The 20,450-nt window shown below is 34.0% G+C and overlaps 1 protein-coding gene across 3 annotated transcripts in view; it reads right to left on the bottom strand.

The window, feature by feature from the left end:
- ANKIB1 (ankyrin repeat and IBR domain containing 1) overlaps positions 1-20,450 on the bottom strand; it is a 108,572-nt gene that overhangs the window by 3,439 nt on the left and 84,683 nt on the right. Inside the window, exons 11-19 of one of the 3 annotated variants that reach the window (XM_016161290.2) lie at positions 14,949-15,079; positions 10,716-10,850; positions 9,717-9,803; positions 9,562-9,628; positions 7,478-7,623; positions 6,318-6,496; positions 4,857-4,908; positions 1,144-1,258; positions 90-223 (exon numbers count right to left, since the gene is read on the bottom strand). In XM_016161290.2, the coding sequence (XP_016016776.2) occupies positions 90-223; positions 1,144-1,258; positions 4,857-4,908; positions 6,318-6,496; positions 7,478-7,623; positions 9,562-9,628; positions 9,717-9,803; positions 10,716-10,850; positions 14,949-15,079 (1,046 nt within the window). The remainder of the gene's footprint in view (positions 1-89; positions 224-1,143; positions 1,259-4,856; positions 4,909-6,317; positions 6,497-7,477; positions 7,624-9,561; positions 9,629-9,716; positions 9,804-10,715; positions 10,851-14,948; positions 15,080-20,450) is intronic. The other 2 variants (XM_016161292.2, XM_016161293.2) reach the window with 2 other exon arrangements.

Below are 20,450 nucleotides of genomic sequence, written 5' to 3'. Positions count from 1 at the left end.
AAAAAGGAAAGCAACAAAAGCGAAAATGAAAACCAGGCTGAACAGATAAAGAGCAAAAGCAGGGGCAGCAGGCTGCCCGGGAAGGCTACCTGGAGAGAGTCTTGGTTCTCAGAGCGACCGGCAGAGGCGTGGTCGCGCAGGGAGGAGCTGTGCAGCACGCTCACAGACGCGGAACTTACCACGGACGTGTCAGGCCTGCGGCCACGGCCACCTTCTGGGGTATCTGTTCGAAGCAAGTGGCATCAGGGACATTAGCCATCAAGACGTTACACATCTTGTTATTTAAATAGGCAATTTCTCTTTGACATGCAGGTGAAAACCCGTGTTCACACGTTCACTTAATTTTCTAGAGATGCTTCATTCTTATTTGTCTCACCATAAGCAACAATACATATCATACTATTTACTTCAATTTCATGATTGTTCTTTGCATTTTTGCTTGCGCTACATACGGTTCTATTCAGAAATGCAAATGCTACTATCCATTCCTCTTTTTTTTTTTTTTAAGTAACAACAAATACAGGTGTTTTAGTTTTTGGAGTTCTTAAAACTGAAGAATTTGGGAATTACAATAGCCTAAAGAGCAAATCTTTAGAACTGTTGATCCCGATTAAAGATAATCTGCTGACATTATAATTTCAATATTTTCCATTACAATTAATTCAACATTTAAAGGTTGATAATTAAAGTCATTTATAACACCTGAAATTTTCTCTTTTAAAGAATGCTTATAGAACTGAGGTTAGGAGAAAAACATTCCATGAACACAGTAACAGTAATCAATAGCTACAATTTATTGAGTGGTCACTAGATGCTGCTTGTGCCTAAGGATTTTACATGCATTATCTCATTCAGTGCTCTCAATAAGCCTCAAAATGGCACTATTAATATTGCGTTAGAGTGAGGAGACTGCATCTTGGAGAGGTTAAGTGACTCAACTAAGGTGTAACCCTGATACTCAGCAGAGATGGGGTCATAGACCCAGGTCTCCGATTCTACTGCCATAGGTTCTCTGTATCCTGTGACATTAGAAACAGCTACATATTATTGACTGTACATCTAAATCACAAAGTCTTTCACAACCATTTAGATTCGTCAGTTTTAAGAATAAGGGATTAAAACATATGCAACCCAAGAGCTTACCTAAAGTGCTTTCGCTGGGCTCGTCAGGGTCTGGCGGGTTGCTGAGCAGACTGTGCACGTCTCCCCGGCGGCGCTGCTGTCTGTGTCTCCTCCGATACTGAAATTCAGCATATTCCTGCATAAACCAAAGGTTATAAAATACAGGAGAGCATGCAATTTTTAAAAATGCAAATAAAATAAACAACACACTTTTTTTTCCAGGAAAAAAGTGTGTGATTTTATACATATTATAAAATCACTTGGCTTTAGAAAAAGAAACTTCAGCTTTTGCCATGCCGAGAAGTCAGAAAAAGTAAAATGAAAAAAAAAAAATTTAAGTGGTTACTATAATTGCCTGGATAAATCGGGAATACTTGCAAGCTCCAATGCTAGATCACAACTGAGCCTTATTTCAGATGCCTGGGTCTTGTTATTTAATATTATGACTATACTGTAATGACTTTATTAATAAAATAAGTTAGGTTCTTCCTGGAGGTCTGGTTTAAAAAGTGACCGTGATATATGCAACAGAAAAAAAGAAAAAAGGAAGAAAGAAAAGCACACACCATTAAGCGCTTGTCAGATTGTTAGATATTATATTCTTGGGACTATTACATACCATACAAATCAAATGACTAGATTAAAAGTGTGAGGTTTGCTTTAAAATATTAACTGACTTCCTTCCTATATTAGTTAATATATGGGGTTATCTACAACACAATTAGGGAGAAGTGTTTTCTATTTAACATATGGGAAGAACACAAATTTGGTCCAATGTCCCTGAATTTATTTTACATTTGTGGTAACAGTTTAAAGTTGCATTATTACCAGAGGCAGAACCTGGGACCACCTGTTATTACTCGAGTACTTTCCAGATTTTAGTGACACAAGAGACTAGAAGAAAGGTCAGTGTGCATGATCAGATTCAGAAGGCTTGTTCTGAGAATCGTTATATAATCTTTCAGTGATAAACACTAAGATACTCAGGTTTATGGTTATTTTGGTTACCTTAGATATCCAATATGCTTATATTGTGAAAGTACTAGAATAAATGAAAACGAGTTTTACATCACAAATAAAACTTAACACTTCATACCCCTCTGGTTATATTTATTTAAATTCCTTCATCCATGTAAGCAATTGGACTCTAATAAGAGGCGGGAAACATCTTAACAGGTTAGGGACAAATGAATAAAAAGTACTACAGGTGCCTGGAGGGATTACTTAGGTGCTTTAAAATTTCCTGCTGAGGTGGGGTATCATTTCCTCTTTTCCTGGAGGCCTAGGATCCAAAACTGGATGACTGTTATATGTCATCATGGCTCACTAGACCACTGAGGACCACCACATTTCTCAGACAAAGATGACACGAAGTGTTTACTTCAGTTCAAGATTTATATTTAGGGAGAATTTATTTGCTTTGTATACTTGATGATGGTACAAAGTTATTCTGAGTTAAAGAAACTATTATTGATCATAGAATACACATATTTCCAATTTAAGAAAACTAAGTAGTTTAAAAACAACTATAAAAGAAATGTTATGTTTATAATTATTCTGATAGAAAACTCAAATAGCAGTCTCTCATGATGCAATAGGCTTAAAAGAATTGTTCTCGTAAAATTAAACTTATCTGAAAATTTCCAAGGATTCCTAAGATCTTCAAGTAAGCATATGAAAAGGCTTTAGTCGGGATACTCCAAATGGTTGGAGAGTGTTATGGCTACAGAGAAGATTGAGAAGTTTTAGGATTTATAGGGGGAAAAGCTGCCAGGAGATTTTTTTGTCTTAAATAATAATACCATTTACTGATGACCAATTTTGTTAGTGACTTAATGAGATGCTTTAATCCTTCTAGAAATGTAGCATCACCAACCGTATTTTAAATGTGAGAAATTAAGGAAGAACACAGCCTACAGTCTATTAAGTTACAGAGCTAGACCTGGAATCCAGGTGCCACTCAGATTTCAAGATTTGCTCTTTCCTCTGGACTCCACTGCCTTCAAAGTGGCACAAAACAAATACTTAGGCTTGTCAGTGACTCATGAAGTTTGATTTAAAAAGAATAAGATGAAATTAACTCTACTGAAAAAATATAAATTCAACCTAAAAGTCTATTGGAGTTCGGCAACATTATTTTTTTGCAGAGTCTATATAAAGGCAAAAAGCTAACTTTTAAAGAAAAAATTTTGGCAGTGACTTGACAGTCACACACATGCGGAATTTTAAAGTTTCACACTGTGTGATAATTCTTTAGACTTGCAATACGGTTTACATAAAAGCTTGGTATTTCGATGTGCCAAAGACTTAAAAGAAGAGAAAAGTGAAAGTGAGTTAAATAATCCTCGCACAATTGATTAACTCATAAAAAGTAAATTTAACTCATAAAAAGGAAATCTTATTTATACCGTCAAAATTCTCAATCTCTGCAGAACAAGAGCTCACTAATTTTATTTATAAATATTCACACGTGAGATGGCAAGCCTTCCTATCTTTTATGAAATGAATCCGTGTCAGTCATCTTAGCAGGACTTTAATAGTCAAGGACAAATATTTCATGATTTCTAAAGATACTGTCAAAGCCAGAAGCTACAAGATAATGCACACATGACTGAATACACTGGTAAAGGTTTTATTTTTGCTAACCTATGTTTCTACCTTGAAATTATGAAATCTTTATTATTTTTTTTTGATAATCGAAGTTTATTTATTTTTATGTAGAAAATTTCCTCAATCATTAATATATTAAAAATATTTTTTTGGAATTCAAGTGAATTAAGAATCCCCATATCAGAGCTCTAAACATAAATTGTTTTCTCAAGTCAATATTTTCTTGAACATATCTACCAATACAAAAGGTCACAAGGTGATTGCAAGTATCCGCAGCAGCTGAAAAAGAAAGTATCTGATTTAAATAAGCCACAGTCATTTCAGGAAAATAATCAATTTCACTGTCTTTCAGTTACAGATAACAAATGGGCTATAAATAAAAAACAAAGATTTCATTGTTTGTCCCGTCCCTTCTTAGAATTAAGCTAAAAGGTTATTACAACATAAGCATCAGATGGTATACTGTTTTATAAAGAGCAAGCAAGTAGAGAGAACCGCTAAAACCATTTAAAATCAGATTCGACAGTGACAGTGGCAATTTAAATCTCAGAAAATAGCAATGTGATTAAAATTTTCACTCTTATTTTTATTTACAGCAACTACTATTTGCAGGGTACTTTAGAACTTCTGTATTTTAAAATGGTGCATAACAACAAAGAAAAGACAAGAGTGTGAAAATAATAAAAAGCAGAAAGTAAGCAAAGCATTTTTCTGCATGAACATTATTGTCAAGTTTCCACCTTAGCAACTGATTATAAATCGATTTCTCAGGTTGTTGCAATAACTTGGAAAAACAGTTCTAATAAATAAAATTTATATCTCTATTAACAATTTAAAGATATATTCCAAAAATATATGCTATAAATTGGCCTTCATTCTGACTGTTCAGTAATTAAAAATTATAAAAGGGGAGATGCATTTAATAATGTGATCATAATCAAATATCATAAATAACTAATGTAGGCTCTGCTGTGGCATTTTTATTATAAAAGAGAAACATTGCTGACAATCTGAGTAGGATTTACAATAGATGAGGGTGCAAATGCAAGCAGGACTGCACTAAGGAAAAATATAATTAATGAAACAAAACAAAAGAAAACAAAATCCCCAGAAAAACAATTTACCTCAGGTGATGCAAATCCTAAATATTCCCAATCCCATGTTCCACCAGCAAAGCTACAAAGAAATTAGACATACCATTTGATTTATTATCAGTACTACAAAGTACAAACAATCAGACCCTTGCTCTTTGAACATTAATTCCTCTGCTTGGAACTGGCTTAACCCATTTCCTGTTTGCCCTGAGAATCCTTGCCAGTGGCACTTGAGGCTGCACCGTTCAGCCCAGATAGCTCGTGGACTGCAGCCCTAACCTTACCCCCAAAGTCTGCCATGAAATATCTTGCTTTTGTTATTTCTGCATCACTTCTGTTATATTTTCGCTATAGTATATCTATCTAGTATAGTCTTTGGAAACAAATGTCATCATTCCATTTATAGCATATTGTTTTTAGGAATGGTATTTCAGTTTATAAAATATAGTAATTCTTGACTGCTGAAAATGTCAAATCCTAGAAAACGCAGCATTCCTATGAGTGATGTTCACATTGTTCTCTAACAGTTGTTACTGAAGATTCATTTGATGAATCCAATTTATGTATACATTTCTGTTATATTAGGATTAGAGACAAGTTCTGTTTAGAAATAACTCTAAGAACAGTTTTTATATTTTATTTTCACACTGAAAACCAGTCAGATTTGCTTCAGCCTCAAAGAGTGTGTTTATGTAAGATTAAATTAATGCTGGCAGCCAGTTGCACTTTTTTTCCTAAACAGGAAATGGGTTAATGAAAGTAGATCAACTACAGAATATAATTACAACAATACTTTCATTATATCTTTCAAATTCTAGGTTACTTTATGTTTGTGTATAATGGTAGAAAAATAAAAATCACAATGCTACAATGCTATAACAGTATTTTATGACTGCTTCTAGTTTTATGTTATATTTCTATAAAAAAGGGTCAAAGGAATTTCTAATGCTTGTAATTATTATAAATACAAAATACACTTCAGTTTATAATGGCATTAGTAGTATAAGTATCTGAAATAAAACAACCAAAAATCAATTGTTCTTTAATGGATAAATATGGACCACTTATAACTTTACTAATAACGGAATTCTAATTTCTTCATCTCTTTATTTCTAACCTCTTATTGCGAAATACAAATATGATCATAACAAGTTGGCAAGGCTTCCAAATTCTATAACATAAGATCTTTATGGCTATCATATCACTACATATATTACCTATTTGAAATGGCATTTTAGGATAGTCTTCGAATTATGAGTTCACTGAATTGTGAAATTAACCTAGCCTAATTTACTCCAAGAAACTACACAATGATGACCAACAATAACAAGAAAAAAAAGAAATAGAACTGGGAAAAAAATCACCAAAAAAGAGGGTAACATACTCTTATAAGTAACTTCCAGGAATATGAACTCTAGTTGGACAAAATATAAACCTGTTGGCATTTGTGGCTAGAACTAGGATGATTTCCACAGTGTGCATCCTTTTTACCTGCGCCTTGGAGCTTCTGGTGAGTCTGCAGGAGCAACTCCCCGAGCCACAGATGCCAGGAACTCTTGCCTCTTCTGCTGTACAAGGCACGCTGCCTTGATGATCTTGTGGCGGGGTGTGCGAAGGTAAGGCCTATTGACTTTTTGGGCAAGGTCTTCAGTGACCATTTCTAGGTCTGTCTGTGGTAAGAAGAGAAAAAAAATCATAGGCTGGTGGATTACTCAAGAGCAAATATAGTGTCTATCTGTTTTCTCAGTTAAATCTAACTCTTTGAAGTCAGAAATTAATCTAAATTTTGAAATAACTTCATATTTGACATGTTTCTATTTTACACATTACAAAAAAATAGCACTCATTCAATAGGCACTTAGCAATGTAGTTGGTACAGATTACAAAGTAGTAATGAGTATACCAGCTGTCTATAAGGGATTTATAATTTGTCTATGTGAAAAAAAAATAATAAATTTCAAGGCATTGTACATGCAAATGCATGACATGCAGTATAAACGCCTCGCTGACGGAATCTGAGGCAAGGCAAGACACCTGTAATTGGGGGTTAGGTCTAAAAGACTTCATAGAGAAAATGAATATTGAACATTGAAATAAATGTAAGATATATATAGTTCAAAGGGATGGCATGAAAACTGTAGTGAGAGGAGAAAGTTTGATGGCTTCAAAAAAAAAGAGAAATATACAATGACGTTGATCTGGCTACAGAGATGTCAGTTGGCTTAGGTATTTTCGTTTTTTAAGTACAGTAACTTCTTCAGTTGTACTTTTAAAATAAACTGGTAAATAGTAACTTTCCTATCTAGTATGTAATGTGGTTTGTTTCATCGCTGAAGATAAAACTCCTAATTACATAATCAGAATTAGGCCAGATTGCAACCTCAACTAGTTTCAAAGAAAAAAATATACAAGGTAGGAAATGTTTGTGTAGCTGAGTACTCATTCAGATATGCAGAGTAACAAACTCAAATATAAAGAAAATTTCAGTTTCTTACTGGTAACTTTTCCTTTATTTAAAAACCATTCTAAAAATGAAAACGAAATTGTTTACTAATCATACCCAAATAAGATAAACTTAAGTGGTTGAAAAAGAAGAAAATCTGTTTTTCATAATAACTGTATTTAAATTTAATTTTAAAAGGATATCTTACTTGCATGAGTTCAAAAATTTCTTTCTTTGTGCTTTTAGGTTCTAAGAAAAATCCGTAGGGATAAGAACACTTGAGAATACGTCGAGTTTTTAAGAGCACGTGAACTGCATCTTCAATGAAAGTGGTATCTGGACAGCCTCCTTCAGCTACAATCAGGCACAGTGAAAAATTATTTTGCAAATATGCCATTATAAAATTAATTACACACACAAAAAGAATGAGGATCCCTATGAAGAAACTGTTTGAAGACAGTATTTATTTGAACTATAATGAAAACCTACATAAAACATTCATGTGTGACTTGTACACACTTATAAATGAAGCATACACTGCATGAACCCAGGAGCACGGACGGCAATCCTGAAAAATGCATACACTGATCCAGGATTCTGTTTTGACTCTGCTGACAAATGAATCTAGCCTAGGTCAACTTAAAGGTCCCATGCTTTACTAAGTTATTTAGGGTATCCCTAGCAGAATTTTGCTGGTTATGAATTAGAACAAATGCCTTCCTAAACTATCTGCTAAAAACCAAAACAAAGCAAACAAACAAAACCTAATTATAATTATGCCTCTGGGGAACAAAAAAATCTAAGGAAGAAGATACAGCATTCTGGGGGAATAAATGAATAACTGATGCTAATAAATAAAACTCTTCAGATAGAGAGAAAGGGAGGTAGAGTGAGGAGAGAATAAACTGCCTTAATATCTGAGACTATTCCTTCCAAAATATCATTATACCATTTTAGCTTTTTCCTTAACTGCAAATAAATAGGAATTAAGCAGTAGAATCTAAATTCATAAGTACTTTTGAAAATAAGATTACTCTGCATGCCCACAGAAAATTACATGTGTACATACACACAGATATACAGACCATCCCAAAATACCTATCTAGCATAAGTATCTAAACTAAGATGTAAAAAAAGGAAAACAAACAAGACACCCCTACCTTCCTCATTATAAGTGTGAGAATTGTGTAAAGTTATGTTTCTTCCTTTCCAATCCTTATAGATAGAAGTTTTATTTCTTTTTCATATCTTCCTATATTGTCTAGAACCTCCAGAAGATGGAACAGCAACAGTAATTCACAGCTACTGAATGTATTGTATTGAATGTTTACTGTCAGGCACTGTTCTAAGCATCAGGGAGACATCAGTGATGAAATGGAAGAAAACCCCGGCTGAAGAACTGTGGAACCAGGGAGGGTTTTTTCTTTTCAATTTTCACGAAAGACAAGACTTCAAGAATTTGACATGGCATGAGATAGTTACATCATTACGAAAGTCTAAGAACTATTATAAGGAGACTAAGCTGCTATTGACATTTTTTTCTCCCACTCTAATTTATTTAACTATAGTTACTGCCTTAATTAGGGAATTATTGTCATGAAAAGGGTATTATTATTCATTACTTTTGCAAACTGGAGCAAACACAATTACAATTGATTGCATTTTTAGGCTTAACCCCTTTTATATATAAACTGATTATTTTAAAGTTGTGATTTTAAAACAAACTTGTCAGAACCTGTACTCTGTTGTGGCCACTGTGATATTATATTCTAATGATGCATATAGTTATGATCCATATAGTTAGCCCTATCTCACGTCTTTGCTTTTTAACTCCAGTGTCCACTACTTACCAACGAGATGAGTTCTCCCAAAACTGTCTTTAACTTCCATTCCATTAGGCACTCTAAATTTTTAAAAGAATCTTGGGGAATTCAGTAACATAAGAATTGGGTGGCATGCAAATCTTGCTCTTTTGATGAGGTCAGGGATGACCTCTTTTTCCAACTCCTAGAGCATCAGCAGTGGCACAGAGTAATCAAAACTGTAATGAGTGTTTACTAATAGCGCAAGCTGCATTAAGAGGAGGAGACACAGTAAGTTGGGTGGAAAATATAACCACAGAGGCCTCAAAATGCTCAGCTGTACTCTGGGCCTCAGAGAACTCCAAATAGCAGCAGAAGGAGAACAGATAATGTATTCCTTTAAGGGCCTTAACCTCCTACTAATGAAATGACTGACTTAGCATGGAAGTTTATTTTATACTAATGATCACACATACCACTTATAACTTACTTTCTTTGAGAGCTCTACTCAATTGCTCCATCTTTTCTTTGGCTGTTTTAAGAAGGCGTTGTTCTAACTAAAGAAATAAATAAATAATTTATATCATTCTCTTTATTTATCCACAACAGTGCAATTCAGTGTATTTGAAATGATGTAAGACATACCTGATAACTATGTTCATGATTTTTAAATCTTGTGTAATAGTGCATAAACCTGTCAAGTTCCTGAAATCGTTTGTGTTTCTTCTCAGCCTAGGAAACAAAAACCCATAAATTACTTCTATATATAAAAGTACTAGCTATTAAGTTGTTTTTGTCACTTAATAATTTTATTACTAATAGGCAGTAATGCAGACTTTTTGACTATTTTATTGAGAGAAAATAATAACCAACACATTTTAAAGGCTCCCAGAACAAAGTCCAACATTTGAATTCTCTGTGCTAAACTGAATCCACAATCCCAGAGTGTAAGGCAAAGTGTAAGGCCTCTCAAGCCTATGTTTATCAGATCTTCAATGTTTTATTACATTGCTTGTTGCTATAGATTGAATTGTGTCCTCCTCAAATTCTAATGTGACCTCCAGTGTGACTGTATCTGGAGGCCTGTGAGGTGAGGAAGGCTATTAGGGTGAAACACTAATTCTACAGAGCTGGTGACTTTATAAATAGAAGAGACGCCAGAGCTCTCTCTCTCCACCATGTAACGACACAGCAAAAAGACAGCCATATGCAAGCCAGGAAGAGAGTTATCACCAATATCTGTATGGCAGGAATCTTGATTGTGGACTTCCTAGTCTGCAGAACTGTGAGAAATTTTTGTTCATGAAGATAAATCTTATATATCCCAGCCTGCCTCTATAATAACTTAAAAATAATTTAAACATAATATCAACAATATAGTATTAATGTGATAGCATGTAATAAGTATCTTAGTCTGCTTGGCCGCTATAACAAAATACCTTAGATTAAGATACTTATTATAAGATACTTATTATTTAAAAAGGAGGGGAAAAAAGCTCTCAAGTTTATAGAACTATTTGTTTAAATTAAAGGCTACTCTAAAGTGTATTCAATTTAATGCCTCATTACAATGAAGATTGGAAAAGTAGAAATGCAAAATACTTCCAAAGGTATTAAGTGGCTTAGCCAAACAGTTCTCTTTACCTCCACAGTCATTTCCTTGGATTGCTCCTCCACATGCTGAATGACTTCATAGCGAGTACATCTATAATAACCGCCTGTGGAAGAACTATGCTTTTTCCATTCTTCTAGGCAAATCCAGCAAAAGTCATACTTGCACTTCGAAAGAAAGCATACATGTAAACATCTCTCTACGTTAATATGCAAATTATTTCTGTTTTCTAGTCTACTAATTTGTAGAGATTAAACAATCCTGCCTGCGTGACCACGAACAAATCTTAAAGATAAACCCTCTTTTCATATACTCTCTGGAGATCTTATCTGCACTAGGGAAAAATGCTGGAGTAGTTTAAAATTGTTGCTTACATAAACTAAAATGTAAGTCATAATATTATGAAGTAATCTCAAGAAATGTTTTAAAATATCAATAGGATAATCTTTCCAAATAATAAAAACAGGTACTGACAAATGTTTCATTTTTCAAGTGCATGGTGATCTTATTTTGGTCTATAAGGCTCCGCCAGTCTCTGAAATGTCTGTTAACACTGACAAATGGTTTTGAAATTGAGAACAAGTTTAAAAGGTCTCTTAGAACTGACATAAAATCTTTTTCTCATTTTTAAAGAAATCTTCACGTTAATTACCATAATTAACAAACAATGCCAAAAAAAATGAGCATTCCAGTATGAAAATGCCACCATTCTCCCCCTCCCTCCCGCCCCTCCTGCCGCCCAGATGCTTATGGATTTTGAGCCAGAAAGATCTTCCCATTCTAAATCTATGTTTTCTTCTGGTATTTTTATGCTTTTTTTTTTTTTTAATTTTAAATCTTTGAGCTATTCAGATTTTATCTAGGTATGCCATGTACAGTATGAATTCACCTTCGTATTTTTCCACACAACTCTTTAGTCATCTCAATACCATTTATTGAACAGTCCAGGTTAACCACTGGTTGGAGATGCCTTCTTTACCATATGTACTAAATTCCCATGTATCTGTGTCTATTTTCTGGGCTTTCTTTCTATTCTTTTAAATTGATCTGCAGATTCAATTGTCAGCACCAAGCTATTTTAATTACTTAACTTTTATAATAAAAGTTATTATAAAAGGCTAGTTCCTCCTCACTGTTCTTTTTTGGAATTTTCCTAGCTATTCCTGCTTTGTTCTTCCATATAAACTTTTGAGTTAGTTTATCTAGATGCAGAAACAAAACCTGTTGGTATTTTTGTTGGAATCTTTCTACCCAAGAACCTTGTTCTCTCTCCATTTGTCATATTTTGTGTCCTATAGATAGGGGTCTTAAAATTTTCTTCATATAAGTCTTGTAAATTATCTAAGTGTTTTTCTAGATAAATAAAGTCTCTTTTAGTATATATTCTAGCTAGATGCTGTTGGTACACACGAAGGCTAGTACTTTCTACATATTTTGTAATCTGCTAGATATTGAACTTCTTTTGTTTGTAGTAGTTGATTTCAGTTGATTCTGTGGGTTTTCTAGGTATGCAATCATGCTGTCTGGAAAAAATGATAATTTTATCATCTTGTTTCTAATTTGTACATCTCCAATTTCTTTCTATTTTTCAATTATATTGACTGGTATCTCCAGTCCAATGTATCTGTAATGGAGAGCATCCTTATCTCGCTCTTGATTTTAGTGAGAGAACCTCTAGTTTCCCCTACTAAATATCATGTTAACTTTTGGACTGACGTAGATTTCTTTTTATCATGCTAGGGAAAATTTCATCTATTCCTATTTTTTTTTGAATGTCTTATAAAGAATAGTTGTTGATTGTTTTGTCAATGACTTTTTAGCATCTACAGAAATTATGAGACTTTTCTCCAAGGATCAACTAGTAAGATGAGGTACAGCAATAGCTTTTAAAATATCAAACCATTCTTGTATTCCTGGAATAAACCCTACATGGTTAATTACCTTTTATTAAAAAATTTTAATTGATATATAATTGACAGTCAATTACTCTTTTAATGTACTCTGCTGAATCATGTTTGCTAATATGTGTGAGGTTTTCTCCTTCTAATATCTTAACAGAACCTATGCATTGTTATAAGGAAGATTGATCTATAGTTTTCTTTTTAATAATCTTGTCAAGGTTGGTATCAAGGTTCTACTCACTGTATAATAATAATTTGAAAGTTTCTTTTTATTTATTTATTTTAACTCCCAGAGACAGTTTAAATGACATTGGAATTATCCGTTCTTGTAAAGGTTTGATAAAAGTCTACTGTGAAACTGCTAGGATCTTTAAAGGGAGGAGATCACTGAAACACCCTTTTTTCTATGGGAATAGGTTTGTTTGGGTATCTCTTCTAGGGTCAGTTTTAATAAATTATATTTTCTTTGAAAATCAATCCATTTCAAACCCAAAAGCTGAGCAAAGTTATCTCTTATTTTAGATTGCTTTATTATTTCCCTTATTTCTTATATTGTTTCTTTTTCTTATGTAAGTTTAGTGGTTAATCTATTTTTTCTTCAGAAGACAACTTTTTAAATTTATTTATTGGTTGTATTTTCAATTTTTTATTCACCAATTTTATCTTTTTAAATCTTTCCTCCTGGTTTTCTTCAAGTTTATTTTGTTTTCATGATTTTTTAACTCATATCTTAGAAGCTAAGCAGGGTTGGGCTTGGTTAGTACTTGGATGGGAGACCACCTAGAAGACCAGGTGCTGTAGGCGTAAAAAGTAAAAAAAAAATAAGGGATTGTAAGCTGACTAGGTCCTTACAATCTGTGAGGTCAACCAAGGGTTGCCTTGCCTAAAAAAAAAAAGATAAATTATGTTATATCACTAGTCTGGTTAATTTATGAAAATGTTCACTCACTAAATACATATTAATTAAGTACTTGCTATTGTTGGGTGCTATTAGTAGCTCCAATGGCTGATTTTTATGGTCGACCGGTATTTCTTTACACATCTATGTAGTCTATGTCAGATTTTCTAAGAAAAAACTTACGTGGATGTCGGAGATAAGACCACAAATAAATAAAATAATTTTGGCCTAAGCAGCTGAATAAGCACTTTCAAGCATTTTGCTCAGAATGTTGCACTCAGTTTTTCTTCTTGCTTCTTAGGAAATCATTATTATTGTCTAAGCCATATATGTTAATTTTATTGTTAAAATCATCTGATAACTGCCATTATTTTTAAAGTCATAATAATAATGATTATTACTTTCAAGGTTAAAAATCAAGCAATACTTAGAAGACATTGATATATTTTATTGTAATCTTAACTATTTGGGTTTCTTTCACAACCTAAATTACAAAAATTACATTGTCCTCTCAATAATTTTAAATAATTATTTTTATATAAATGTTACTTCCACTGAAAACAAATCAAAATCATTATAATTTTAAAATAAATGTTTTTAAAACTATATAAATTTCTAACCAATGTACTGTATACTTGAAACTAACAATAACATAAAAAAATAATTTTAATTGTAAGCAAAAAATTGGAAGGCCTTTTAACTTTTCTCTGCAAATTATATTCAATTAAAGAAGCCTTCTCTAACTCCTAAAAAAAATGTTCATAAATGTAGGCATGTATTAATAAAATATCAACCTAATTCCAGAATATTTGCTTTAAATATGGTAATGTCCTTCTATGCAACTAAGTCAGGAGGGTAGCTTTCTAATAGTAATTATTTATTTTAATTATTTTTCAGCCAAGTAGATCTTGACTGGCATTTTCATTTTTAATATAGTAATGAATTACTTATTTAATTGATTGTTTCATCAGCAGACCTAAAGTCTGACCACTGCTTTGGGTACCTTTTATTACACCGACACCTATATATAGACACCAAGATTAAGATTTGGACTTAGGGGGGTTGTCTGGCGCCTGGCCTGGGCCTTGAGCTGTGTGCTCTAAAACCAGCTTAGCAAGAGATCTACATAAGGCAGTACTCTTTCATTTAATATTATATATACACAAAACTCTCTCAGGATCTTTACTGGGGGAGATAACTTGCAGGGAAGAATTCAAGCAGTTCTGATCTTCTGGCCAAATACCACTGAATTATCATTCTTATTTTTAACATTCACTATTAGTGTAAAATTTAGTAATATGAATTAACACTTATTTTATTCAACAAAGAATGCAGAATGCAGTCTCCTAGAATTCATCTGAAACCCAAAAAGATTTTTATGCTTAGAACATTTCTTCTTTGGATTAATTAACATTTAAATTAAGATTCCAACTGCAAAACACTCAAAATCCTCTTTAACTTCTTACCTTAGCACACTGCATGTGATTGCATCCCTCATTCTTCTGTATTGGAGACTTACAGTTAGCACAAGGCTTTGAGTTAGTTAACAACCAGAGACAATTGGCAGCATCTTCATAAGCTTCGCTAACTCCCACAACTGTGGCATATTAAACACAAACACAAAAATAAATGATTTAGTGTACAACTGTGAGGGGAAAAAAATCTCAAAATTTTCTTTGCAGGTTGTCTCTCAATTTTAATTATGTATTTATTTTCCCATTAGACTCTATGGTAAAGTTTTTAAACTGCTTCATTCTAAATAGCATGATTATAGAAGGAGCTGTATTCGAAGCTCTATTTATGAAACCTGATTGAAAGGAGATTTCTCCCTAAAGTTGTGTCTGAATAAACTGAGGAAAAAAAAACCCAAAGTTAAAAAAAAAGCATTATGTTTAAAATAACTATAGCATCAAAAAAATTATAGAATGATTACTTCAGATAATATTTTCTGAAACAGGCCAGTTGCAAACATAATTGAAAGTCTTTATCATAGTAAAAAATATGAAAAAATTTTTTTTATCCATGATTATTTCAGAGAAGCTAAAAATGAATCCAGTGTGACATGTCTAAAACTAAACTTATTACTACCCCGAAACCTGCTCTTTTTTCTCTAGCTCCTGCTCTGGTAAATGAGATGATTATCTACCCAGAGTCAATCCAGGAAGAGTATGATCTCGGGCACCTTTCTCTTTCCCTCACCCGCCACATTTCATCGATTCTACCTTTTTAATACCTGTTTCTTCTCCATTTCCAATTCTTACTGCTTTAGCTAAGGTCTTCCACACTTCTTGCCTAGACAATTAAAACATAAAAGCAACCTATTTCCCCAGCTTCTTCTCCCTGCTGCCAACCCCCACAATACAGCCTGAACAGTGACCCCTTTAAAATACAAATCTGTGTAAATCTTTTAGTTGCTCCTCACTGACTACTACTGACTACAAGACAAAGTCAAATTGCTTTAGCAAAGAATACAAAACCTTTCATGATGTTGCCACTTTGTACTTGGCAAGCTTCTCCACCTTCTGTTCCCACACTGACCTTACACTCTTTATCATCATAAACTCCATTTACTCTATTTGAAATTTGCAACCTTAAGGAATGCCACGATTTTTAAAGATTCTAAATTTTATACTTTATATTCTATAAGCTTTCCGCACCCAGTGGAGAGAGTTAAAGGCTGGAAAGAGTTCTAGATGCACAATTAAAAAACAGTTTTCTCCTGCAAGAGTGCCAGTATTCAAGGTTGTTTTGTTTTCTAGCTCTATGTGCTCAGGGAAGCCCAGTTTTCTTTATTGAAAGAGATGTCCAAAAATCACTTTGGAATCACTGAAAGTGGCCCATCCAATCAAGGCCCTGATTACATACAGATACTCTCAGAAGGGTAGGTTAAGGGGTTACTTTTAATGTTGAAAACAGGGGAGAAATCAGACTCTTTTCAGTTTGAAGTTTAAAAGGAAAAGTTATCCATCCCCCATATATAAATCCCTTGAGAGGGATGGGGAACAAAGGTTTGGGTTGACTGATCTCTGGGAAGTGGCTGTGTGTGAACTGGAAGAGCTGAGACAAGGAGCAGCTCTTGGATGGAGCCTGGCAGTGGAGGAGTGGGGCTGTCTTGCCATAAGGAATCTCAAGTGCCTACCTACTTAAATCTGTGTCAACAACAGTACAGCAACTACTGTCGTACTGTAAAACAGTGGTTTCAATTCCATATAGCAAAGGGAAACAAGGGCAGCAATGAACTGATCGGACTCTACTCTAGTTCTAAACCTACTTGGTAGAAGATGGTTTGATTAGGGTGTCAGCACGGCAAACTCTGAGATAAGTGAACAGGCATGGCCAACAAGGTCAAACTGGGGAGGTAACACTGTTTACAAAGGGCATTTTTATAAACCCTAAGCGCCACGTACAAATGTCTAATTTTTGTTTAAAAGTAGTGGCCTTTCTCCTGCCTTCAGCATCAATGTTATTTTTAGCTCAGAGACTCTCACATATTCTTGTGACCTTTATTGTCCATTGTTATAATAAATAAAGCACAAAGCCAGTAAAACAGAGCAGCTGTGTGGCCTGCAACATAACAGTGTTTTTGTCCCACTCTTGGAGAGAATGCTAGTTCCTAAGGGCAGTCTAGTGAGTTGTATGAAGTAAATCATATTCAGGAAATAACTATTTTCACAACAAAAACTTGTGCCGGAAAAAATGTCTTTACTTCCAGCTCTCTGAACATGCTCATTTCGTACATCTACCCTTTGTACATACTGTTCTTTATACCTGCAATAACTTATCTCCCTTCGATCTACTGGTAAGTTGTCTTCACTCCAATTGACTTCTATACTTTTCCATTCACTTCAGTAACATGTCTATTATATCTTGATCTTCTTTCCTTTATAAGCTAGTGTGCTTAGGTCCCTTTGTAAGAAATACTAACTTTACTTAATCAAGTATTAGAGTATAACAGAAGCTAAGACCTATTATTGGAGCCAAGTGAAAACAAAGTTGCTTTTAAAGACTGAATTATTAAAAAGACTATTTAAATTCCATTCAATAACCATTTATTATGTATTATGAAAAAATCAATTTGACAATTATATAAATAAACCATCATTTCACAGAAAATAAAATCATTCTGCTTCTTGCTTTGATTAGACACAAAGGCAGTTTCAGTACTTAGAAAACCATATTTGAATCTTTATATAGAATTAATTCTTTGAACTGATTTCAGTATATATTCTAATACCTTTTTTCATTAATTAGATTATATTGCTCCTTTTGAGTCTCATAATTCGAAGAATTTGGAAAATTGGGCATGAGGGAGAAATCTTTCTCATGAATCTAAAAGTTTGGTTGAAAATATGTATGCCAAAGTGACATGACCATGAGCCAAAGTAATATGTAAACCCAATGGGGCATTTAATCATATTCTTTTTTTTGGAATATCATTTTTGTATATATAATGATGTTCTACTTAATTATTACAGTTGGCCTATTACTATTTGCTTTAAGCCTCACCCTAAATTTCATAAACTTAAGTAGCCATTAATCGGAGTCTACTGCTTAACACCTTTCAGTGTGGAGGACAGTGAGAAAACTCCTAGGTTTTTCTCAGCAACTGGGAACTTTCTCTGCAGTCTTGGCTTTGGTTTCTATTCTGGTAGACCACTTCTCAGGTGTCCTCAGTTTCTTGCCTCCTATTCAACTTTCTAAAGTTCCTCCATGTTTCTGAATTAAAACCCTATTTAGAACATTTTGAGGATGATCTTCAGTTTTTATTCTGAGGTCTCCCTATTTCTGGCCGCCAGAAGTAACCATGTATATGCCACGTATACCATTTTCTAGTTCCGTTTCTTTTCCCTCCTCATTATCAGAATCACTGTCATGTGTAAGGATATCATATCACAGTGCCAATAATAACCTGTACTTACTGGCTAGGTCATTCTCCCTCTTCCTCCCTAGTAAAAATTTATTAGTGGGGATGGAATGATTGATCCAATTTTACAATAGTGAGAATAACTAAAAATAATCACCCATTTCAAAATCAGACACTTCTGGCCATTTTCTATTACAGAATTTAATAATATACTGTACTAACTACTTCTTGTGGTACATTAACTCTTTTAGGGAACTAGTAAGTACACTACATTTTCAACTTATTACGACATCTTAACACTCCAGTATACATCTCTCCTCTCCCATCTGCACTGCTTCTGTCTTGTTCAAGCCCTCATATCCTCTCTCGTGAACACTCTGAAGTTGTCTCAAAAACAGCATTTTTACCTAGTGTTTCAAGAGTTCCTAATTCATCATCCACACTTCCATCCAAGTGATCTTACTTAGTAAGTATCTTCAGTTATCACTCCTACTCAAAACTTCTTTTTAGTGTCTCAGGATAATGTCAGACCTGTCAGCACTGTATATAACCCCTGTCCCTGCCTGGACAGTCTCATCTCTCAGTGCACTTTCCTTTGCACTAGATGTACTGAATTATTTGTAGTTCTTGAATATGCCATGCTGTTTCACAGCCCTACCTCACCCTATGCCTGGAATGCTCTTCCTTTTCTGGTCTCTGTGAAGAACATCTATTAACTTTCAAGATGCGGCTTATGCATCAATTCTTTTATAAAGCTTTTTCTAACCCTCTTCTAGAGATAACTGACCTTCTCGCCTCCGTTCCTCCTCTCCCTCACAATGTACCACAGGTACACTGTTCTCTCACAGCATACGTAATACTCTTTTTTTTCCTTAGTTTTGGATATAGCTGTCTCCACCTCTAAAACATTCATTTCAAGAGTATAGAGTGCATCTTTCTTATTTCTGTATTCTAACATAAACTAGTCTCAAAATAATGTTAAATAATAATAAAGATATCATAAAAAGCAATATATTACTCTTAAGGTTTTTCAGCATCTCTTCTGAGTTGCAGACAACTTCTTAAATCCTACTAAACATCTCCGCGCATATGTCCTGCAAGTACCTCAAGTTCGAAATGTCCATAACAAAACTCACTATTTTCCCCTAAGTTACTTACTCCTTATCTGAATTTCCTAAATTGACTAAGGATATCATGATCCACTCTCTAACTCAAACTAAAAATTCGCCTTCCTACTTCTGGTGTACTTCTCCTTCAGTCTACCCTTCCCAGCTGTCCATCTTGATAAAAATATCTCTAAGAATGCCACTTCACTACTTTAAAAAATGCATTGTATGGCTTATTTGCTTCCTAAGATAAACTCAGACAATGTGGCAAGAACCCTCACAATGTGGCAACACCTAACTTTCCAGCCTCATTTCTTGCAGTTTCTTCCATGGACCTTAACTTTAAGCTCCCCAGAAATGTAAAAAGAAATGTAAGTATGTGGGCAATAGCAAACCATCTCTAATAGAAACACAGATGTCTCTAGGTGTCAGAGCAGGAAAAGAAAGCAAAATCCAATTGTTTTGTTATGTTTAAAGATGTTATAGGTAATAGTATTAATCTATTTATGGAACTCACACTTATACAGACCCCATACATATCAGGAGAATAGGGAAAATGGGTGGGTGTCAGGAGAGTAATGGCAAGCTATATCTGGCTCTCGAGAGAGAGACATGAGGAACCTAGAGACAAGAATAAGCTATATAGGAGTTCTTGATTTAGGAAGTGCCTAGCACATAGCAGGCGCTCAGAAAAATTTTCATTGATTGAATGATAAATGTGCAGGACAGAAATATTTAATCAGACTTTACCATAAATTTCCTAAGATTATCTACTTCCCTTTGCTCCTTGATAAGGGATGTGCTTTCTCATCATGTGAAGGGATCCCCCTCACCATCAGTTAATAAACTGGTATTCTGATTTACATAGTAGCCTCTTCTCCATGGATCTGAGTAATCCTAAGTCAGTGCACAAAATGAATCTCATAAATCCGAAATGCTAAGGACCGGGTCTTGGGCAATGGAATATTGCCCGACATAATACAAGCCTGTAAAGTCTC

The sequence above is a fragment of the Rousettus aegyptiacus genome, unplaced genomic scaffold (genome assembly GCF_014176215.1).
Source record: "Rousettus aegyptiacus isolate mRouAeg1 unplaced genomic scaffold, mRouAeg1.p scaffold_m13_p_13, whole genome shotgun sequence".
NCBI lineage: Eukaryota > Metazoa > Chordata > Mammalia > Chiroptera > Pteropodidae > Rousettus > Rousettus aegyptiacus.
This window is presented reverse-complemented; position numbering and strand designations above follow the sequence as displayed.